The 24,925-nt window shown below is 37.5% G+C and overlaps 1 protein-coding gene across 1 annotated transcript; it reads right to left on the bottom strand.

The window, feature by feature from the left end:
• Positions 1 to 240: 240 nt before the first annotated feature.
• On the bottom strand, positions 241 to 5,123 carry LOC113085048 (uncharacterized). The gene is made up of 4 exons (XM_026255063.1): positions 4,885 to 5,123; positions 693 to 829; positions 521 to 574; positions 241 to 444 (listed from the first exon to the last, which is right to left on the bottom strand). The coding sequence occupies exons 1-4, from the start codon at positions 5,121 to 5,123 to the stop codon at positions 272 to 274; spliced, it is 603 nt and encodes a 200-aa protein (XP_026110848.1). The 3' UTR covers positions 241 to 271.
• Positions 5,124 to 24,925: the final 19,802 nt, after the last annotated feature.

Here is a 24,925-nt window from a genome sequence, read left to right as displayed (position 1 = left end):
TAATCTTATAGGAATCGAAACTAGGAATCGATAAGATTCAAACGATAACCAACCCTACTCTTCTTAAAAAGTTTTAGATTCAAATAAAAAACATTTTTACCCCCTTGGTATGTAAATGGAACCTATATGTTGTATCAAGGTCACTAATATTTGCACTAGGTTGTAAATACACTATTATCATGTGCAAAAAAATCGGATTTGGTAACGGATTTGAGTGTCTTGCATAAGTATTACCATCTTGGCCCTTTTGTCTTTATTTTCCAAATCCCTGTCAAGGGTCTGCAGATCCTCCACTGTTTGGCATGGCCCATTTTACAGAAAAAAACCCATCTTCCTCTGTCATGGTCACAGCTACTGCAGCCAGTAACTGCCTTTGCATGGCAAGGATGTCTTGCTGGTTCTCAACAATTTCTTGTAGTCTTTGCAAGACTTTTGTGCGATAGCCTGTGAAGCAAAAATGCATAATGCTCCTTGAATGTGTAGTATTACTCTATTGTTAAAAATCAAAACTTGACTTTACTCTTTGATGCAGAGTCTGAACACTGGGGCTCTTCTACGAGGAGCTGCGAAGCAACTGCGGCATAAAACAAAATTTCACTCTAACTAGAATTATTAATAATTACAATAAATATAATACTCTGAATTTCAGAATATAATATTTTGAATTTTAGAATAGAGTTTTAGAAGAATACCTTCAAGAGGCCGTGATATGCTTGACTCCTGCAGCAATTCCTCTGCTGTATAAATATAAACAGAATAGGCAATTTCAAAACTGGCTTTCAAGGGCCACTCTTCTTCAGAGTTTAGCTCCAACCCTAATCTAGCACACCTGATTAAGCTAATCAATGTTGATTAATTTAAGAATTCAATTATTGAAATTAATTGATAATTAAAGGGAGTTGAGTTTAAATCAAAGTTGGAGCTTAACTCTGCAGTAAAGTGGAAATGAAAAGCCACATTAACCCCCGGTTTCATAGACAAGGCTTCAGTCTAGTCCTAGACTAAAATTTAAATCTGAGCTATTTCAACTGAAAGAAACTGATCTGATCTTAAAACATGTCAGTGCATTTGTTTTGTCTTAAGATGCACAGCAGTAATGCTTTTCTAAGGCATGTTTATAAAAATGACAATGAAAGAACTATGACCTAATCCTGGATTAGGCAAAGCCCTGTCTGTGAAACCAGGCCATAGATTCAGCATTAATTAGTGAGTCGCAGGTTATAATAATAATAATAATAAAAAACTCTTACAGTGTTGAGAAAGATAACTGGAAATTCCTTCTTTCGTGCCAGCATAGAGAGTGTGTGTGTGTGTGTGTGTGTGTGAGAGAGAGATCATTCATTCATTCATTTGGGAAGATGTGTTTGTCCATAAAAGCATACTTTTATATTATACTAACCCTTGTCCAGAGGATGTATATTGGAGAATGATTAATCTGTAAATACAAAATTGAATGGATGATAAATGGAGACATTGGTTAATAATCCATGTCAAAAGTGGATTAATTGACAGTGAGCTCTGTTACACAAGTATATATATATATATATATATATATATATATATATATATATATATATATATATATATATATATATATATATAGTAATCTTATAATAGCCTTGAACACACAAGTGAGTAAAATAAGAATTTATTAGCCAATGGCTTACAATAGACATCACTTAGGCACCTAGAGTAAAATTTAGTCACATATGCGAGTGATTTACTCGGAATGTAGAGGGTTGTTTTGACTGGTTGCTGTGAATACCTTTAAATCGACACTGGTTTTACTCAAATGTAACGGTAAAATGCTTGTGAAGTGACCCAGAACATAACTGATTATTTTGCTGATGTATTTATGTCCTCAATGAGAAGGCAGAAGCAGAAATTACTGCAAGCGTCGCGCGCCTCAGTCTATGTAGTAAACAAACCATTCATTCACAGTTTACACAGAGACGCGCAAAAACATGCAGGATTCATATTTCAACCAACTTTTGCGGCTTAACATTTACAGATACTCATCCATATGGAGATTTGATTTGATTAATTTATGCTAACTTTGACTAATTCCCTGACCGTCCATATTAAAATCTAAGTCTCATTTTCATGACTAGATTCCATCCGCTTTTCTGCTTCACGGAAATCATAGCGGTGTATGTATGCATCAAGAACCGGGTTTGAACAGAACCTCGGTACCACCGGTACTTAAAGAAACCTGGTACCGTCACATCTTCATTTTTTTAGTACCGACTTGGTACTGAAGTAATGGGTCTTTTGACAACACTAATATGCTTTTTGAAACACTCACTCACACTCACTCACTCCCTCCCTCACACTCTCTCTCACACAATCTCTCTCTCTCTCACTCACACTCACTTACTCCCACTATTACTCACTCACACTCTCTCTCTCACACACACAACCTCTCTCACTCACACTCACTTACTCCCACTCTTACTCACTCACACTCTCTCTCTCTCTCTCACACACAACCTCTCTCACTCACTTACTCCCACTATTACTCACTCACACTCTCTCTCTCTCACACACAACCTCTCTCACTCACACTCACTTACTCCCACTATTACTCACTCACACTCTCTCTCTCTCACACACAACCTCTCTCACTCACACTCACTTACTCCCACTATTACTCACTCACACTCTCTCTCTCTCACACACAACCTCTCTCACTCACACTCACTTACTCCCACTCTTACTCACTCACACTCTCTCTCTCTCTCACACACAACCTCTCTCACTCACTTACTCCCACTATTACTCACTCACACTCTCTCTCTCTCACACACAACCTCTCTCACTCACACTCACTTACTCCCACTATTACTCACTCACACTCTCTCTCTCTCTCACACAACCTCTCTCACTCACACTCACTTACTCCCACTCTTACTCACTCACACTCTCTCTCTCTCTCACACACAACCTCTCTCACTCACACTCACTTACTCCCACTATTACTCACTCACACTCTCTCTCTCTCACACACAACCTCTCTCACTCACTCACTTACTCCCACTCTTACTCACTCACACTCTCTCTCTCTCACACACAACCTCTCTCACTCACACTCACTTACTCCCACTATTACTCACTCACACTCTCTCTCTCTCACACACAACCTCTCTCACTCACACTCACTTACTCCCACTCTTACTCACTCACACTCTCTCTCTCTCTCTCACACACAACCTCTCTCACTCACACTCACTTACTCCCACTATTACTCACTCACACTCTCTCTCTCTCACACACAACCTCTCTCACTCACACTCACTTACTCCCACTCTTACTCACTCACACTCTCTCTCTCTCTCTCTCACACACACAACCTCTCTCACTCACACTCACTTACTCCCACTCTTACTCACTCCCATTCTCTCTCTCTCACACTCACTTACTTCCTCACTCTCTCTCACATAACCTCTCTCACTCACACTGAATTCAATTCAGTTAGCTTTATTGGCATGACAAAAGTACATTTTGCATTGCTAAAGCATACATATGAAAAGAGAACATATACAACAGTGTAATTTAGAACAATATAGCAATTAAAATAACATGTAAACAAGTAATATTAGAAGAACAATATTAAAACACATGGATGCATATAAAAATAGAGTTATGTAACGTATTATTTACAGATTATTTATTAATTTGTTTAATTAATAACTGGATTCAGCATTATCTACAGTCATGTGTGATGGTTGGTTTGGTGTGAGTTAGCTGTATATTCTCTGGATGTTGTGTCTTGGCTCTGTCTCAGGAGTTGGCAGGCTGCTATAAATCTTGCCGCTGTATTTGCACATTCAGATTTTTCCCAGAGAATGAAGGTGAATTTTTCGGTTGGGGTGCAGTTATTAAAATAGGGAAATAATGTGTTTATTTTGGGATAATAGTGGTTTCTAATGGTTTGGTATTTGGGGCATTGTGTGAGGAAGTGCAGCTCTGTTTCGATCTCTCCCAGAATGCAGTGGGAGCAGAGTCTCTCGTCAGGAGAGAGCCAGGTTTGTCTGCGCCGGCCCGTCTCTACGGCCAGACTGTGCTCACTGAGTCTGTACATCGTCAATGTTTTCCTGAGTTGGACATCAGTCACTGTGCTCAGGTAGTGTGCCATGGTGTACTCTCGATTTAGTGCAGAATAGCATTCTAGTTTGTGTTGGTTTTTAATGGTGTTTGTCCAATGGGTGATGTACTTGTCTTTCTCTGAGTTGATAATTTGTGTGGGGCTGAATGGTTGAGAGTGTGTGTGAGTCCTGAGGCCGGCTGATCTCTGTCGGTGTGATCCAAGTCAGTCTCGGCACCAGCTGAAGAAGAGGACTCGGCGTGGGGCTTTGAGTATTCTTTTACAGAAATCTAAATGCATATTTTCAATTGGATGTTTTTCCCATTTTAAAAAATCAAATTTTATAGATGGACCCCAGACTTCACTGCCATATAGTACGATCGGTTCAATTAGGTCATTCAGGTCAATCAGGTCATTGGTCCCTGTGTGGATAATGATGTGGCTGGGACGGCCCAGCTCAGAATCTGTCAGAAGCTCCAGGGCTTTGTCTGTGTTGGGACACCAGTGTTTCACAGCTCTGTGTCGGGGGAAAAGTTTCTTTATGTCAATGAATTTCCCATTTGAATCGATGAGCAGGGCTATTTCTGTCTGTTGTGTGCTGGTGGGTGGTGGGCTGTTGTCAGATGGGTGCTGCTGGTGTTGTGCTGGGGCGCTGGGCCCGAGGCGCGGTGGTGATTGTGAGTGGTCTGGGTCTGGTGTCTCTGGGCTGGAGGTCAGAGTTTCAGCTCTGTGGATCTGCTCTGGTTCTTGTCTGGTCAGGAGCAGCTCTCTCACCTGCTCTTTCAGGGCCTGGATCTCACTGTGCTGCTGCTCTCTCTCCTGAGATGTGAGATGTGAGATGCTCTCTGTCCTGTAGCTGGAGTCTCAGAGTGGCCAGCTCTTTCTGATAGCTGTCCTTCTCTGTCTGTAATCGTTTGACTTGCTGTGTGAGGGCTGTCAGTCTCTGTGTGGTGTGGTCTGAGTTTAGCTGGAGTTGGGTGTGATGGTCTTCTCCTGAGCTGCTCCATCTCCAGCCTTGTGAAGTGCTCCTGGAGGACATGTATAGATGTGAGCGGGGGGGATGAGGGGTCCTGGGCAGGGCTCTCTGCAGGCCTGGGCTTGAGATCTGGACTACATCTCTGTGTATTCTGCTCAGACGATAAATACTCAGATAATAGGGCTTTTTCTCGTTTCATTATTGCACTGTAGTCAGTCTGGAATGTTTTTAGATTTCCCTGTACCATGACTGTGCCATTTTTATACAAGTTCACAGTTATCACTGTGTTGTCGGGGTCACATGGTTCTCTAATTTTGACTTTCCAGCCATTACAGATGCCCTCCTTCTTTACAGACGGGTAATGGTTTATAATGGCTTTATGCCAGACGCTGGGATGATCAGTGAAGAAAATGAGGTTGCTTTAGTCTCCAGTTTTAAATGAATCTACATACAGAGTTTCTGGGTTGTCTTTGAGAAGTTTCTGCTTATAGTGTTTCCTTGCAGAGTCAGTTGTGATGTCAGAGGGGTACTGTATGAACATACAGTCTGTGCAGAGTGGGGAGCTCATTTGCAAATGGCAGTGGGGTGACTGCGTCTGCTCCTCTGATTGGTTACTGTTCTCTGGCTCATTTGAATTGATACATTGAGGAATGTCAGAGGTTTATAAAAAACTATAAAAAATGTCAATTTTAAACCGTATATCCTTGAAGTTGAGGATAAATATTGTCCAGTTCAGTTAGCTGTACTCACTGCTTCTCCCTCTCTGAAATTTTGAGGTTCATCTGGAAGGATTGTCCTGTTTTTGGTTTTCCCTCCGATTCTCCTGTAGGCCTGTCTTGCAGTGCTGCTAGAAACTCTGTGCTGAATATTTGGTTTTAAAAACAAATAAATATACTTTTTCTGATTTCCTTTAGTGAAAGTTCAGTTCAGAATTTGATATTCTTTCAGATATTTACATTTTTTCATCTAACTCTCATCTCAAAATAGCAAAAAAGGTAAATTCTAAGAGCTCATGCAGATCATGACTCTCTCTGATCTGATCATGACACTCTCACACTCACTCACTCCCACTCTCTCACACACACACTCACTTACTCCCTCACCCTCTCTCTAACTCTCTCTCACACAACTTCTCTCACTCACACTCACTCACTCCCACTCTTACTCACTCCCACTCTCTCTCTCACACACACACACTCACTTACTCCTTCACCCTCTCTCTAACTCTCTCTCACTCAAACTCACTTACTCCCACTCTCACTCTCTCACACACACTCACTCACTCACTCACTCGCTCACTCACACTAGTATAAGGTATGAGCTTGTGAAAAAAAAAAGTCTTTTAATAAGTTTTTTAATAAAGAATTTTTTTCTTTACATTGTCAAATGCCAAATGTACCACAAATTATAGAATGACTCTTGACTCATGTGTTGACAACTTACATTTCGGTGGATGAAGTTTTGACACATCTGTATTCTCCTTTGGGAAAACTCTGCCATCTTCTGAAATGGAAACATGCTTCAAAATAGAGTTCACAAATTGTTATTTATAATTTCTTTGGCTCTTCCTGCCTTTTTTTGTTTTGTTTGTTTTTGTTTTCAGTGGATATATACTAAATTCTTTAAAGTGATTTGAATAGTTACCATCTGAGGAAGAATCAATGTCTGACACAAATCCTTATGGCTTTTTATGTGCCCTCTTTTTGTTCACTTTGGAGCAGTCTTCTGTTTCAACATTCGAGGTCTCCACTACTCGCCGGCATTTCTGAAGACCTTTAGTGTAAGAGTCTAGAAAAATATGGTAAATATTAAATATTGAAAAATGTTAGATAGTATAATAGTAGATTCATTTAAACAATGTATAAACTACATTACCTGTTCTTAGCCAAACTTTTTTTAATGGACATCGCCTCCACTTCGCTTTGTCTGGCAGAGAGCAGTTTTTTACAAGTTTCCTTGTGTTCATAAATGTCCAGTAACAGAACATTAGATTTACCATTCTTGAACTGATTTAGTGTAATGTAAATGAATGTGAAAATAAAACAATACCACTTTGGTTTCCTCCAACTATGACGTTGGAATTATTTAAACTGCACTATCATCAGCAAATTCCACAACTGCAAAAAAATTTTGTGTCCATCTGTTGAGATAAAAAAATATACAAAAGGAAAAATTTAATATAAGATAATTTACACAGTGTATTATATTTATTCAATAACTTATTGCTTATAATAACTGATTTCAATGACCTTCACGGTTTATTCTCCTTTGATTCTCTGAATGTCCTTAAATGGGGAATTAACAGTAGATCTTAATATAAATGCATTGGCTGTGTGTGTGTGTGTGTGTGTGTGTGTGTGTGTGTGCGTGTGTGTGCGTGTGTGTGCGTGTGTGTGTGCACATGTGAGTGAGTGAGTGAGTGAGACAGCAAGAGAGAGAGAGAGAGATTGACTAGGGCATTATCTGTGCACATGCAGGATTGCTAAGAAGATGGTCTCTTCTCTTTTTTCCACCATTATAGCTTTTCTTGTCAGTTGCCGTTTTGGTATGAGCTTCATGACAGCATGCCTTGATGGGACTTTGAAGCATCCAAGTATTCTTGAGTCACATGGATCTCTGAAAAGTGGTTCTGTTTTCTCAAAAAGCTTGCACAGCAGCATCTGGCAACCATCATCCAACTCTCTCTCTTCAATGGCCTCACAGCATTTACCTTCATCGAGTATGAAAGCATTATTAGGCCTTTTGAATTTGGGCTCCGAGGCCTCCACAGGCAATGGGGATTTTGACATCTCCTCAAGCCGTTTCACCACTTGAATAAGTGGCTGCTTTCCTGACCTTACAAGTTGTTTCAGCTTCCCAAGATAGTTTTCAAAAGGGAATGCACTGCAAGCATCAAGAATGCCATGAGCCATTGCCTCATCTGGTAAACGCACCATTGAATGTACACTGTAAACCATGAAGTGGTCTCCATATAGTTCTCCTGCTTTTCCAACAAAGTATTTCATCAGCTCTTTACTGTAGTTATTGTGTTCCACTGCAAGTGTAGGGCAAAGCAGAAGACTCAAGGCAACACTGAAGACCACAAAGTGATCATATAGCTGGTCAGCCAGAATTCCTTTAAGCACGATCTTTCCCGTGTAAACCGCAAACTGCGGCAGTTCGGTTGCCTTCCACCGGTCAACGTCTTCCAGATTTCTAGGTTTCCTGGCAAAACAGCTGGGAATGACCTTTCGAAGTGACAGCAGTCTTTGGGTTACATTGCTTATTTGCCCAGCAGACATTCTCACTTTCCAGTCTCCTGTAACCCACACTGTTATTAGTATTTTCCATTACTCCCAGGCAAGCTTGGTGCATGTAATCAATCGGGAATTGTTGTACCATGTCTAGTGGGAGGCTCAAAAAGGGGGACACAGGAGTGTCCTCATTTTCTTGACGTCTAGTCATTTCAGAGCGAAATGTGTCGTTGCTTCGTAAAGTGAGATTATCAACCTCTGGGTAGGTCACGCGTCCAACCACCCATGTGCCCTTCTGTGTGCATTTATCACACCCATAGTACCCAGAATACTGTTTGATCTTTTTTACCATGGCTCTTGTGGGTGCATCGCACACAACACATCTGATTTTTATTTCTTTTCCATCCAAACCATTGTCCAGAAGTTCCTGAATTTCCTTTATGGCTTCTTCAGTAAAATCCAAATTTGTTGGTTTGGTGGGACCCAGTGTCAGTGTGGCAGGAAAGACACTGATGGGTGGCAGGTGAAGGGCACAGAGGATGGGCCAAAGATAGGTTTTGCTGCTTTTAAAAATAGGCAGGCCATCTATATTAAATGATAGCTCCAATATTCTAACTCCTTCTGTAATCTCTCTTGGATAGCGCTGCAGCTGCTCAAGAAGGCTCTCTCTTAAATTAAAATGGACACACTCCATTCCTGATTTTGCCACTGATTTAATGAGTCTTGGAGTTTTCAGCAATGTCCTTCCTGTTGATGGAAGCTCTGGATGTCCATTTTTTTTAAGTCCTTTCAGGAGATCATCTAGGGCATTATGCTTGATGAGGTGTTTTGTTGCCCATTCTTGTAAAAATGTTGAGAGTGAAGTTTGGGCCACTTTGTTTTCATCCTCAGTTTCTGAATTGCAGTTTTCCTCACTGGACACATCGGCCACAATGTCAGGTCCTGAACTGCAGCTCTCCCCACTGACCCCAATTTCTACACTTTCATTAACACTTATGTCACAGATGTCTTCAGTGTAATTTTCTTCATGAATTCTTTCTTGATGTGTTACTGGATGAACTGATGGCTCCTCTCCAGTACACCTTTCATGCAGTGATCTCCAAATTATTGGACTTGTTGAAAATGTGGTACTGGCATATTTTGCAATACTTCATTATATCTATTAGCAGCTAGTCTTCAGTTTTTTACATGAAAAATTTATTTCTTACTAGTTGAAATTTCAATTTCCCATATCAGAAATACAATTCTTACTTATATCAGTTATCACGTTATTACTAGTGCAAATGTTTAAACTTGATATCAAGAATTGTATTGCTACTGTTAGAAATGTTAATTTCTAATATCAATAATAATAATATCAACAATATCATGAATCCGATTGTTGCTATTAAGAAATCCATATATATATATATATATATATATATATATATATATATATATATATATATATATATATATATATATATATATATATATAAAATATGTGTGTGTGTGTGTGTAGTACTGTTTATTATGTGTATATATAAATACACAAAAATACAGTATATATATTTTGAAAATATATTTAATATATAGACCATTTCAAGAACTTAAAAAATAAACTCGTTGGAATGCTACTGCGCATGTCTGGCCCTGAAGCATTTCCGGTGGTGCCATTTTTAAATCTCAGGTTTATCAAAACAAGCGCATACCTTTTAAGTCTATTGAAAAGGTAACAGTTAAGGTATTCCCATAAACTGAAAATAAACGATGATTGGAATTACAGGATCCTTTAAATATAACTTAACATGAAAACCAAAACACGTCACTTCCTTAAATCTACAAATGACCGTTGAAATTGTCTATAAACTAGTGGTGGGCATAGATACATTTTTTTAATCTAGATTAATCTCACTGTGATCTTTAAAATAATCTAGATTAAAATGGCTCATTCGAATTCTGCCGAAGGCATTCAGAATATGTGTGAATGTAAAATAGCACTGGATAGTCTTCAATGTAAAAATGAAATATACAATCAAACCTACATTTATTCAGACACCTTCAACATCTCACATTATTACAGTTTTGTACATTACATCCCATTTTTTTCCTCAACTGTTTACTTTCACTTAAGAAATAACTGACAGTTTTTTCTAGCATAATTTCCCAGGTGGATATTTTGACATATTTTGTATGTATTTGTCGGCACAAGAGCAAAAATAAGCAAATTCGATGTTCAAGTGTTTTGAGACCCCTTTCTTTGCGTGAGCCCTGAACACCAGAACACCGCGAGTACTGAATTTGGCTCTTTCACATCTTTTTGTTTGTTCTAACTGCGATTTGTATTTGTTCGTTCAGGTGCAGTACACACTGTCGCTGTCCGTGATACGCGGCTCTCTCTCCGCGTGCGCAGTAACCAGCTACTCCGTTCAGCTTTTCCGCATCTTGTGTTTGGATGCTTTAATGTTTAAATCGACAAGCGGTAAGGCGTAAAAACACGTGTAAAAGATAAGCTTTCGTGACAATGCGCAGCAGTGGTCCGTCAACTGTCCTGAGCATCTTTTTAGGCTGGCCTCAGCCAGTCGGTTATATAAAATATCAAGGTGAAAGTCATCATATCTTGCTTAGTATAGACCCAGCTCCTAAACCAACTTTGAGAATAGATTAACGGCGATATTTTTTTTTAATCGCCCGATAAAAGTCTCACGTTAACGCAGCACGTTACCACCGATAACGGCCCACCACTACTATAAACATAACAGTTTTCATAAATATATGAATGCATGTTTATATAAACCAACATTACTGAGAGCACCTTAACATGAAGATAAAGAATATTACTTACCCTGAATGTGGCAAGACAAAAATGTGAAGGAGGTGGGGAGACAGTGGAAGATGATGCAAAAACTATTACATGAAAAAAGAAATAATAATATATTACTCATAAACATTAAAGTACTCAACATTACAAATGTTGTATGAATGCTGCAAATTATGCTATCATGAATATCAAAGGAGAAAAGACTAAATATGAGTGAGATGTCTGTACAAATTCAAATGTTTTCAGTTCCAACAGTGATTATTAATTCAATAATATGATGAAACTGGCAAATCAGAGATGCAGAATTCCATTCTATTAATTAATTAATAATAACAATAATAAAAGAATTGTGTATTTAATGACTTCATTTAGACATTACCAACATGCTGCATGATGTTGCTTTTGATTGATCTAAACCAAAATACTGAGAGGTATCTGATAGTCAGTCAAAATATATACTCACAAAGCCAAAGATGCTCTCGTGGTGTGGCTCTTAAAAGAGCCTTTGGGGTGTATGTAGCTGCTGTTGACAAACAAAAGAGGAAAAGGGAGAAAGGACCAAATATGAGTAAAATATGTCTGTTCATATTCGAATGTTTTCAGTTCCATCAGTGATTATTGATTAATTGATATGTTATGATAAAACTGGCAAATCAGAGGTGCAGGATTCCATTCTATTCATTTATTTATTTAAAGTAGTATCTTTTTAATGTCTTCATTAAGATTATAACTTGCCACATTAGGTTGCTTTAATTGATATATTGATCAACTAGCATGCTATGATGAATCTGGCAAATCAGAGATGTAGGTTGACTTACAACAATCAGATGGAAATCGACACTGAGAAAATAAAGAGAGAAGAGAATAAATTATTAGCATGGTATAAATTCTCAAAGTTTCTCAAAGGCTCTGATGAAAACATAATCCACATTAAGAAACATTTAGAATAATACAACCACTATACTACTACTACTACTACTACTACTAATAACTATTATTAGTATTATTGTTATAGTTGAACAAAATGAGAGGTGATTATTTCATTATCGAAGGTTTAGGAGTCTCTCTCTCGGTGCCTGTGTGTGTGTGAGAGAGGGAGCTCACGCGCTCGCAGTCAAACCTGTGAAAACCCAATATTTTCCATATGAATTAAATATATTATGAAGCATAGTTGTATGATTTATCTCTTTTCATTGAACGTTATCATGACAGATAACAAAAGAGAGTCTCTCAAACGGAGCGTATTGGCTCCATTAGCAATGACGTTGTGCAATGACGGGTGCAACAACAAAAAAGGAGACCCCAAAATATTATTTTACAGGTTACCTCAGGACGTACAAATACGCAATCAAGAGGGCAGACTGGACACCAACAGCAAACTCTCTGTGCAGTGCTCATTTTTTGTGTGGTGAGTGGATGTTTTGTTGTTTCTTTTCGCAAAGAGACGGAAAATCGTTGTTTGTGTGCGATGTGGTATCAACAAATAACAACAACAACATTTACTGGAGAAAAAAGTCCATTTAATGCGTTTAATGAATGAAAAAAACGGCTTTTATTTTAATGGAGAAAAACAAACTGTTCCCTCAGACCGTTTGTGATTATAATTAACGTTACTTATTATAATTACATTACATTACTTCCTTCATAGTTTTACATTTAATTTAATTTGTTGTCGGACCATACTTTTAAAAAGTATGTTAATTTAAAGAAATTGGTTAAGTAAAAAGTAATTCACCTCAGGAAAAAGCAGTTGCTGTGATGTCACTCAAAGGGTACGTTAGGCAGGTTGTATGCCGGGCGGTGGGCACAGACCCCAGCTTATATAGCCCCTCTGCCCAGTTTCGCAGGCTTGGCAGGCGATTAATAACTTAAATATTGAGGGGAGAAAAATCTTAATTAATAAAAAATATATATGTACATTTATATAATGACACACCGCGTTACCTTGTCATTAAACGTAAAAAAAAAGTGGGGTTTTCTAATACTGGAGTGTTTGTGTTTTACTATACTTTATTCAAAGCAATGTCGTTACCAAAAATATAAGTAATATACTTTTTTTCCGCTTTCTTTTTCTTACAGGTTTGAAAGTCCCACTTTGTTAAATATAATTGAACAACCCTATAGGTGGCGATAAGCAAGCGAGCAGGCAGTGGATGAAGATGAGCCAGCTAACGTTAGCTGCGCAATCACTGTTGATGGTTGAGAGGTAAGCGTCGATTCCAAGTTCTAGTGGTCTTGAGCTATCAGCGTATAAAGGATATTTTTAGACATAGAAAACATTGGGAGACAGAATAATAACAAGAATATATTTGTAAAAAAATATATATGTTTATTAGCTGTGTAAATATATTGTTTGTTGTTGAAGCTGATGGTTCAGTAAATTTTGGTTGTGCATTTATTTAAAATAAACAGTGAACTGGGTCAAGTTATTGTTGACATTGTGTGAATGCTGTCACTTTAAAGTCATCAATAACATCATCAATTATTTTAAAAGATAAAATCAAGAATTTAGAAGTGCAAAGGCACCCAGAAACTCATGTTTGACCTGTTGTGCAATTAAAGGAGCTTGCCTTCATTTTACCTGAAGAGTAGTTCATGAAAAAAATGGTTTATTATTTGAATGTATAACTCTATTTCTAGTGAGATGTGCTTTGGGAAACCATCATTCTCTTCAATGGCTTCACAAAATCCAGACTGAAAATTTACTAAACAAGTGAAGTAGCAAAGGTCAGTAACCTTTCACCTGTCAGTGTCCCTTAATAATAAATGCTTTAAGAAAAGTGTAACCTGGTTACACTTTATTTTGATAGTCCACTTTAGACTTTCTACTTTCTATAAGTAACTTTGTAACTACATGTCAACTACTCAATAATTTGCAACTACATGTCGTCTTACTCCGAGAATAGATAGGGTAGGTTTAGGGTTAGTAGAATAAGTTGACATGTACTTGCAAAGTTTATGATAGTCAGTATGTTGTGGACCCATAAAAATTAAGTGTTGGAAGATATTAAGCAGACAGTCTACTAATACTCTAATGACTGCTAGTTGACATGTAGTTGCAAAGTTAATTACAGTACTGTTAGTAGAATGTCTAAAGTGAACTATTGAAATAAAGTGTTACCTACAACCTTAGTGAAACTAATTATGTTGTTGTTTTGAAACAACTAGGCAGGTCTGATGCACGCGGTCAGTTGCTTTATACACTTGAAGCCTCAGTGGTGCATAAAGTTATCCACCCCTAAGTAAGTCCATCTTCCTTGTGTCCTTCTGTGTGCATTTATTAAAACGTTAGTATTTGTCGAGGCGCGGTAGAGACGACGCCGTGGAAAGAACAAGATCTGGGTCCAAGTGCAGGGAAGAGACACTTTATTGTAACAAGAACTCAAAGGCCAACACGGCAAAAACAAAACCAAAACGAATCACAGGGAACACGAGCACGAGAAACACAGGTAATCCACATAGACATTACAATATAGCCAGCAGAGTGGTGGGTGAGACTGAACTATATACTTGTGAACAAATAGGGAACAGCTGTGTGAGTGAGTATGTGCACAGGTGTACAGAGTGAGTGGATGCAACAGGTGTACAGAGTGAATATGTGAGTGGGTGAAGGTGATGAGTCCGGGAGAAAGGAAGTGGTGCCCTCTGGTGGTGAGAGGGAGGACCACCGGGTCCGGACTCATGACAGTATTTGTTTGAGTTAGTTATATAAATTGACTGTGATGGAAAGTAACTGAATAAAAGAAGTGATAATACTAATTAACCTAAATTTACATTTGAATCAGTTCATTTAGTTAAAGAGCCAGTAAGAATAAAATTCTATGCTTCCTATCACTGTTTATAAGTCCTGTACATTAGGTTTAAATCCATCCAAGGTTAAAAAACATTGTCATTTTGTCAAAATATCATTTTAAAATTACCTCAATTCTCAGATATCCCCAAACAGCTTGCGCAAAGCTGTTCAAAAGATTCAGTTTCCTTAAACCCCACCTTTCGGTAGCATACTGTGTTCTGATTGGTCAACTAACATAGTCAGGTTTGATTGGTTGTTCCGCACACAGCTCCACAGTAAACTACGCGTTAGCATCTGTTTGGGGTGAATTATGTCTTATTCCTCTCATCGCGAAGCAAACTGCTGCTTTTTCTTCTGTGTGGGTGTATTCAAGCCGCGCGCTTCAGTTTGAATCTGAATAGCGCGTTCAGCGCGGGGGCGTGGTCACGAAGGGAGACATGAAAAACAGACATCGCGTTGTTTTCATATGGATTACTTTATATCAGAATATCTGTTTTCGGCAGCACTTGTTTAGTTTCAAAGTAGACATGTCAAGCTTTCTATAGATATCTCTCTCATGTCTCTTCGTTGAGTATTCATGGAGTTACACTTCATTTTAATGACGTGTTTGTAAATGAAGATCAGCACAGACGAAGGCTGCAGACAGCACACATACTGATAAGACGCTCGGGAGAAAACAAACACATAACTTCATAATCATACTTTGCGTTGTGATTCGGAGATGCTCGTTGGTCTAAATAAAGTTGGTAATGAACCCTCTTTTATGGCCAAACGCTTTGAAAATCCCGCCTTGTACTCACCGAGATTAGAAAAGCAGTCATCAGTGAAATGTTGTGAACACAACAAAAGGGATTTGTTGTACTGCTCTGGTATTGTGGTAAAAATGAATTTTAGCCATTGGTTCTTCTGATCTTCATTCTTTGGCAGTGAAAATAAAACAAACTTGCCTTTACAAATAAAAACACACTGTCTCCTCGACATGATGCTATCACACCAACCAGAGCGTCTGTGTGTGTGTGGGGGGGGGGGGGGGGCTGGTCAGATTTAGTTTCTCCCAAGACGGTAGGCGGAGATTATTATGCAAAGTGTTCCTAGTGACGTACATAGAGATGGGCAAAAGGTTCAGAATGGTTCAAACAAACACCTCCAAATAATTTCTGTGCTTATGGATTTACACATTTTGTGTGTGTGTCTCGGACGTGTGTCTCGGATATATGTATATATTTCACGACAAGAACAGAAATTAAATGGAATTTAATTGTATTATCATTTCATGTACAGCATAAATTGTGTGTATTGCTTGTCTGTCTAACAGTTAAGTGCTGACTTTTAAACTTTTTTTATTTTAAAACTTAATTACAACCTAAATCTGTCCTAAAAGCATCACTATTGTGTTGGAGAACTCACGTTATAACTTCCTTCAACTATTGATCATACCGGGCTTGTGGGCATCTTCTGAGAAAAAAAAAAAAAGTATCTGCAAAAAAGTATCCCATATAATTTCATTCTAGAAATGCATTTACATAATATAATTGTATGTAGTCTTATAATTGATTCCACTTATGTTACAGTTAATCATGTGAAGGATTTAGCACTTTAAAATTGTCAAGAACTATCTGCAAATAAATATCGATTAAGCACATTGTGATTCTGTGCATGAGGATAAACCTTTGTGAGGTGATATGTTTTTAACTTATACTTGTAAATTCTGTTTGAAAATAAAAGTGGTAACAGAGCAGGGGCCTGTACCATGATGACATATGAACAAAGTGACTTGTTTTGTCAGACGTGTGTCACTTCTCTCATCTCCTCGCATCTGATTGGTCCAATTTCAGTTAGCGATCTCTGTATGGCAAACGTAGCTAGCCAAGCCACTTTCATGGTACAGGATTGGTGCAAACTAAACTGAAACTTACCTGGCTAGCCAGCTAAGCCGGCTTCATGGTACATGCCCCTGATTAAACTCTTAAAATGACTAGTAATTTGCTAAGACCTGATCGCAATGTTGGGGGCCTTCAAGGAAAATTGTAAGGCAAGACTAAAACATTGTGAATGACCATCTTTTATGTCCGGGAACCATACTGGAACGTTAGGGGAACGTTCTGTGCTTGCTGGGACATGACTCTTCTCTGGCTGGTGCGCTGCTGAGTCCCACGCATTCTAAATGGAACCACTGTATAAGACAGTTTCTGATTATCAAGCTCTTTAGAATCTCTCTTAGCTCTTCTCTTTTAAATTATTTTTTATTTTTTTTTGATTGGTTATGGCAGCACGTTGGGCGGCGCCCTGATCTCTGATTGGTTAGCTTCCCACTTGATACCTTAAAAGACGTAAGAAGACAGATAATCATGGCCTCAAAGTCACATAGTGATGGCTGGTTTCCCTTTGATGAAAATACAGTTCAGGGTAAGCTGTGCAGTTCCAAGCTGTCACACAAATCTACAACAAATACAATGCGCTATCATCTAAAATGTGTACATAAAATATCTGGCGATAAAAGTGCGGCAACTCAGACAAGCATTGAATCACTTGCCTTAAGACCTAAATGCAATGCAGGCAGAACCGAGAAGACAACAAAGCTATTCGCTGAAATGGTGGTGAAAGATTTGCTGCATTAGTTTCGGGGACAAAGCAGGTTTACTTGTCCAGTACCTGGCTGTTCCTGCAAAATCTGTTCGAGCAGTTTTTTAAATAATATTATTATTTCAGTTTTGAGCTTTAGCCATAGTTAAAATATCTAGGCTATTTGGCCTCAGTTTTATACCTTATAATAGTTGGTTAAACTTGGTGAACTGTTTTCTTTATCTTTTAAAAACTACGTTTCACCGCTGGATCAAAATATGCTGCTAAAGTTATACTGGAAGACAATGTTTTATAAAAAAAAAATGCACTTGAATAAAGTAGCAAAAATATATATATATGTATATATATATATATATATATATATATATATATATATATATATATATATATATATATATATATATATAGCCTATATATCTTTGTGTGTTAATTTTTAAATCACAGACAAATAATGAAATGGTCTTTATACAATAAAAATGCACTGGATATATTTGTAGCCTAATTATATTCTTAGAGATGACGAAATCAAAATTATTTGTTTGTCAGTTTTTATCTATATTTTAAATCTTATTCAATTATTTAGCAATAATCAGTGATTTCCATGCTGTTAAATAATATTTTGGTTGATCAGAATGTGCAAACTGAATACAAAATATTAATTAAATATTAGAATACATAAAAAATACCGATAGTGACACTAATGTGAATTTATTGTACTTTCGTGATTGTAAAGCGCAATCGGAGTTACACTTTCGGTAAAGTTCACATCTGCATCGGCCAATTTTTTTCAGATAAAAGTTACAAGAGCTAGTCTACGTCTGATTAATTAACATGAACAATTATGCTGAAATCGCTGCCTATCAGCGATTCGTTTCATGCTCATATAAGCAATGCCCGATGTTTTATTTTTCTATTATTATAGTTATTATTTTATTATTGATGTTATAATAATGCAGCCAAGGTTTTTTTCCCCATCATATTTGTGGGCATAATGCAATTCATATGGCTTCGAAAACGTGCAGGTGGTTTATGGAAAATAAAACTCAATTACACCTATTACACTTAATAACGAAGATTGATAATATAGCACAAATCTGCCATACATTTATAATGAGAACTTTATAGGAATCTATAGTAAAATCTGTCCTTGCCCATCTTTCAGCGCGCTGTCAAGAAAATGCATCAAAGGGAGCTCGCACGCGCTCTCTCTCTTTCTTTCTCTCTCTCTCTCGGTCTAACGCATAACTTAGCATCCTATTGTGCTGATACAAGTTGTAATGTTACGTCTGATATGTATCTCAGTTATCTGATTTATCATAGGATGTGTCATAGATAGAATTAGCTTCCGTTTATTGGTACACTCTTCCCCTCAGGCAGATATTTCTTGCTCCTTTATTAATAACATTGCTTGATCATAATCATAATCTAACCTGTCCTAATCATGTGTTCATGTTTTCATAGATTTTTATGTCAGATTTTTATTTTTTCATTTTCATAAAAATCTTTAGATTTTTTCATTATATACATTATGGCCATGTCCCGCCCCCCCGCATTAAGCCCCACCCCCGATTAATCGTTTTTTAAACCTATCGATGATCGAAATGAGAAATTTCCCAAAATGCCCATCCCTATTTCACATGCCCTTCTTTTGGGCTGGAGGGTGTTACCTTGACCAGTCGCTCTGCTCGTAAGGAACGAGTCCTTTGATTCTCTTTATTTTCGCGTCATATCTCATCTTTGCATTAGGATTTAGTTTTAGGCGGTATGGTCTGACAATGTTTTCATTAGCCCGCTGCATTTTGTAGGATTATATTCTGTTTTTCACGCTAATTTTTCATTATTTTCATGCCAGAACACTAGCCTCCTATGCCAGACCATGTTAACTGGCCAAACATAACCATAATTCTTTGCGTTCTGATGACGTTGCCGCCCACTTGGTCACATGTGTTAGCGATCTCTATTCTTTGTTGTCTTCTCCCGTCAAAATAATGAAGTACATTTAGAATTATTAATATTTTTCGAACAAGAAGATGATATGCCGGTTTTTCCAGTAGTGGGCGGAGCTAATGCGCAAATGGCAATTTCATTGGCTGGCGCTGAATAGTACCGTCCCTGTTTTGATTTCAGCAAATAAGTTTGACCGAATGCAGACAACGTGATTAACATTCATGAACCAAGCAGCTCATCAATCCATAGTGCATTGTATATTGTTAGTATGGTAGTAGAATTAGTAGCAGTATTATCTTTTAATAATAATTCATATGATCTATTACTATTTTTTTTACAGAAACCCTCAATGATCAAAAATATCTTAAGCATCACCACCAGTCTTAAGTTCAGTAAAAATGACAAATAAATTCATTAAAAGTTCATTTTTTACATAAAGGCATTGTGCTACTAAATATTACTATTATTTAGTAAAATGTATGTGATACTGCTAATACTGTTGAAAAAATTAATAAAACTTTATTTTTCAAAGAAATAAATCACAAAATATTTATTTCCGTGTTTTGATTTTAATAGCAAATCCCCTTTATTTACCAAAAATAAAATGTGTTTAAATGCATACATTAAAAGAAAAATTAAATTTGGGTGAAACTTGTTTACTGTTTTTCATAATTATATATATTATATTATATTATAATTATATAATTATATGTTTTTCATAATTACATAATTATCGTCGCTCCTGTTTTATATCCTTCCATCTTCTCCGTGGGACTCGAGACCGGTGGGTCGAGCAGGTGTCGCTCATTTCTCAATCACTCCACTGGGCTCGTCCCGTTGCCACGGCTCTCCGCCCCGCCCCACTCGTGACAATGTGGTAGAAAAAAAAAGTGTACAAGCAATAGGGATAACTGCACCCTGAAGAGGATTTTGAAAAAAAACCCATTCAAAAATGTGGGGGAGATTCACAAAGAGTGGACTGCAGCTGGAGTCAGTGCTTCAAGAACCACTACGCACAGACGTATGCAAGACATGGGTTTCAGCTGTCGCATTCCTTGTGTCAAGCCACTCTTGAACAACAGGCAGCGTCAGAAGCGTTTCACTTCAAAAAGGACTGGACTGCTGCTGAGTGGTCCAAAGTCATGTGCTCTGATGAAAGTACATTTTGTATTTCCTTTGGAAATCAGGGTCCCAGAGTTTGGAGGAAGAGAGGAGAGGCACACAATGCACGTTGCTTGAGGTCAAGTGTAAAGTTTCCACAGTCAGTGATGGTTTGGGGTGCCATGTCATCTGCTGGTGTTGGTCCACTGTGTTTTCTGAGGTCCAAGGTCAACACAGCCGTATACCAGGAAATTTTAGAGCACTTCCTGCTTTCTGCTGCTGACCAACTTTATGGAGATGCAGATTTCATTTTCCAACAGGACTTGGCACCTGCACACAGTGCCAAAGCTACCAGTACCTGGTTTAAGGACCATGGTATCCCGGTTCTTAATTGGCCAGCAAACTCGCCTGACCTTAACCTCATAGAAAATCTGTGGGGTTTTGTGAAGAGGAAGATGCGATATGCCAGACCCAACAATGCAGAAGAGCTGAAGGCCACTATCAGCAACCTGGGCTCTCATAACACCTGAGCAGTGCCACAGACTGATCGACTCCATGCCACGCCACATTGCTGCAGTAATTCAGGCAAAAGGAGCCACAACTAAGTATTGAGTGCTGTACATGCTCATACTTTTCATCTTCATACTTTTCAGTTGGCCAAGAATTCAAAAAATCCTTTCTTTGTATTGGTCTTAAGTTATATTCTAATTTTCTGAGATACTGAATTTGGGATTTTCCTTAGTTTTCAATTATAATCATCAAAATTAAAAGAAATAAACATCTGAAATATATCAGTCTGTGGGTAATGAATGAATATAATATACAAGTTTCACTTTTTAAATGGAATTATTGAAATAAATCAACTTTTTGATGATATTCTAATTAAATGACCACCACCTGTATCATGCTGGGCAGACCAACTGCCTCCTAACAAATGCTTTTAGATCATTTTGATTGGACTTTGACTTTGATTGGAGTTGCAGCCGTCTTGTGATCACATGTGCCATCAAACTACAGCAAAAGCAAGAACAGATCAACTACTCAGATCAGACGCTGATGCTGCCCTCAAACCAGCTGTGCAGGCCTTCATGACAACACTTCATTCTCACTGACTCTCAACATTAACCATGAAGTGTGTTCTATTGTGTTCTGATGCATTCAGTTATACGTACTCACTTTGGTGTTCACTGTACTGATCTGCATGCAGAAACACAGCTAGAAGGCTACTATAGTTAAACTCAAACACACCTCTTTACCTACACTCCTCCCTCTTTCATCCCTTTACTTCTGCTTATCCATGTGATCTTCTGACTACATTAAACGGTTGTGATTTCACACTTTGTGAAAGTGCACATCTGAAATAGCCAACATGCTAAAATGAACTGAACAATAAAAACAATAAAAAGTTTGTCAGCGCAGTGTTTTCTAGACTCTTCATCCTTTCTCATAATCTATCACTTCAGTGTTACGTTTACTCTGCTCTCTTCTCCTGTCTAGTTTACTTTATGAACATTTTGTTTCCTTCTGTCCCCAAACAAATTCTCCCTCTTTATACATCTTTCAAATGATGAGCATGATGTGGAAAGTGTTCAAATTGGGTTAAAGCTGCAGTAGGTAACTTTTGTAAAAATATAATTTTTACATATTTGTTAAACCTGTCATTATGTCCTGACAGTAGAATATGAGAAAATCAAGCTCCTCTGGCTCCTCCCAGTGGTCCTATTGCCATTTGCAGAAACCCATCGCTCCCGTTACGAAACAACCAATCAGAGCTGCGGTCCGTAACTTTGTTTGTGTTCAAAATGTAGAAAAATTTATATAATAAGCGAGTACACCATGAATCCATTTTCCAAACAGTGTTTTTAGCTTGTCCTGAATCACTAGGGTGCACCTATAATAAGTGTTTATATTCGGACTATTTTAGATTGCTTCAGGGAACCGCTAGAGTGTCAAAAGTTACCTACCGCAGCTTTAACGGACCCTTACAGAAGTTATTAAAGTTTGATATGGTGTAAATGGTGTTAATGCTTTTAACATTATCCTCAGGATGTTCTTCACTTTACAGTAAAATGCAATGTAGCTTCTAAAATCTAAAAGTTGTGATCCTGTTCCGCACATAGTTTTTCACACCAGTCCATGTTCGTTCCTTTAAGGTTTCTGACTCTGCTTTAATGCATCTCTCACAGTCTTACCAGGAACTCTGCAGGTCTTTATGAACTTCATCTTATGTTTTTCAACTGCTTTTACCTCAGAGTCCTCCCATTTTCTTTTTGAAAGAATTGATGAACCTATAAAATGAAAAAAAAAAAAGCATCCTCATTACAAGTAAACTCATTTATAAACAATGGTTATGGCTATACGCTAACACTGTATTGACTTTAATAATTTAGAAAAACTGGTTATTGATGGCTGCATATAATATTTTTTTCAGTAATTCATGATGATTTTATTATTATGGTTAGTACGGTTTTGAGATCTTTCTACCTTTAATCTTTCTGTGAAACAGATTGTTGATCAGATCAGTAGAAGACATACTATGATCAGTAGCAGATATACTAATACTCTAATGACCGCTAATTGATATGTAGTTGCACAGTTACTTATCAGCTCTTTAAAGGGTACCATCAAAATAAACTGAAATTACAATAAAATTTGTTGAAAGCAAAGGTGCCATATTGGACATTCAACTGATCAGTTTTCTGATCTTATGGCTGTTTGAGAGAAAATATATTATTATTATTAATATTATTATTATTATTACTACTTTATAAGTGGACTTTGACTGCTTTAAGTAGCATCAGAAAAATGTCAAGATACGACTTATAATAAAAAACTATGAGAAATATAATCCTTTCTAAAAGTTGATGCAACTTGTTCAATGTGCCGGGACTCGTTTAATTGTTCAAAAAACACTTTTGATATAACACTATTAATTATTTACATTATTGCAGCACCAATATCCCGAGCTCTGCCAAACCCTCAGATTTCTTCTGGTCTCTATAAAGCACCCACCTCCAAATAACTTTAATATTTATATATATATATATATATATATATTAGGGCTGTCAAATATAGCGCGTTAACGGCGTTAATTAGTTGTTTGTCGTTAGTTACATCAAATTTTTTAACGCATTTCACGCATGCGCAGTGTGACAAATTATTCAGGTTAGGAAAGTGTCGTTGATCTCTGAATTCTCAAGATAGTAAAAAACAGCGGCGAGCGCCGCGACGAAAACACCGAAGAAGCTTAAGGTTTTACCCCATTTACTCTCAAATACATTCATGCCAAGCTCGATAAACAGAGACGACTTTGGTCGTTGATACGCTGGAGCTTCTTCTTCCTGTTATAGCAGTGATCCTCAAATCTGGCTCGCGAGTTTAATGCAGAGTTTAGCGCAGACTCCAATTAAACACACCTGCCTGTGATTTACTAATGATCCTAAAGACACTGATTAGGAAACTCATGCGTGTTTGATTAGGGTTAGAGCTAAACTTCGCAGGAAAGTGGATCTCGCGAGCCAGATTTGAGGATCACTGTGTTATAGCGTCCTGTGTTTCACACTGCGCATGCGCAGAACACCTACATGCAATGCAGCGAAAATTACAGCTGTTTGGAAAAGCATATGCATTTTTACTTGGTTTTACTGGCACTTGAAGCCTTCAGAATGTGAAAATATCGATCCTAAAGTATTGTGGCAGAGCAAATGAACACCTACCAAAAACAAGAGTGCCCAGAGTGCTGCTTATGTGATGGTGGCGCATGTTTGTGTTTCTGAGTTCATTCTTTTGAGTTTCTCTATGCATAATTTCATAGATATGTGGCTATATTTAACCACTGGTTCACCTAAAACTCTTACACAATCTGTAGTTAAATGGCATGGTTTGATATAGTGCTCAGGTAAATTTGATCTAAGTAAATGTTAAACTTTTGAAATTCAGAAAAAAAGAACCACATATTGATGAATAAATACATGAAAATTATGTATCTGTGTCCTGTTATTTATCTTTTGGTATGCATTTCAGAAAAAAAATGGTTAGGATTCAGGTGTAGTTGCAAATAGTGATTAATCATGATTAATCCACTGAAAATTCTGATTAATTTGATAAAAAATTATTTTAATCATTTGACAGCCCTAATATATATGTTTTTTTTTTGTTTTTGTTTTTAAAGAAACTGCCACTAACACAAAAGCAGAAAATAGTAATATAACACTGTCAGGCTAACTGAAGGCAATTAAACACTTGTATTACTTACAAGCTTAATGATATATGAATATATTTTTTTTTTTTAGATCGTAGCCAAGTAAAGGCTTCTAAAGATAGCCTAGTACACAGGCGTGAGCTGTGGGCCCGCCCACATTTACAGCTGGCCCGCCCAGTCAGAAATAAAAAATTAAATAAAATACTA

The sequence above is a fragment of the Carassius auratus genome, unplaced genomic scaffold, assembly GCF_003368295.1.
Source record: "Carassius auratus strain Wakin unplaced genomic scaffold, ASM336829v1 scaf_tig00041165, whole genome shotgun sequence".
Taxonomy (NCBI): Eukaryota; Metazoa; Chordata; class Actinopteri; order Cypriniformes; family Cyprinidae; genus Carassius; species Carassius auratus.
The sequence above is the reverse complement of the archived record's forward strand: the minus strand, read 5'-3'. Positions and strand labels throughout refer to the sequence as shown.

Coding starts and splice junctions, on each gene's coding strand:
- LOC113085048 (XM_026255063.1), bottom strand. CDS start 5,123: ATGTCCTCCAGGAGCACTTCACAAGGCTGGAGATGGAGCAGCTCAGGA. Junction 830..4,884: donor GGAGAGAGAGCAGCAGCACA/GTGAGATCCAGG, acceptor TAGCTTAATCAG/GTGTGCTAGATTAGGGTTGG. Junction 445..520: donor TTCAGACTCTGCATCAAAGA/GTAAAGTCAAGT, acceptor TTTGCTTCACAG/GCTATCGCACAAAAGTCTTG.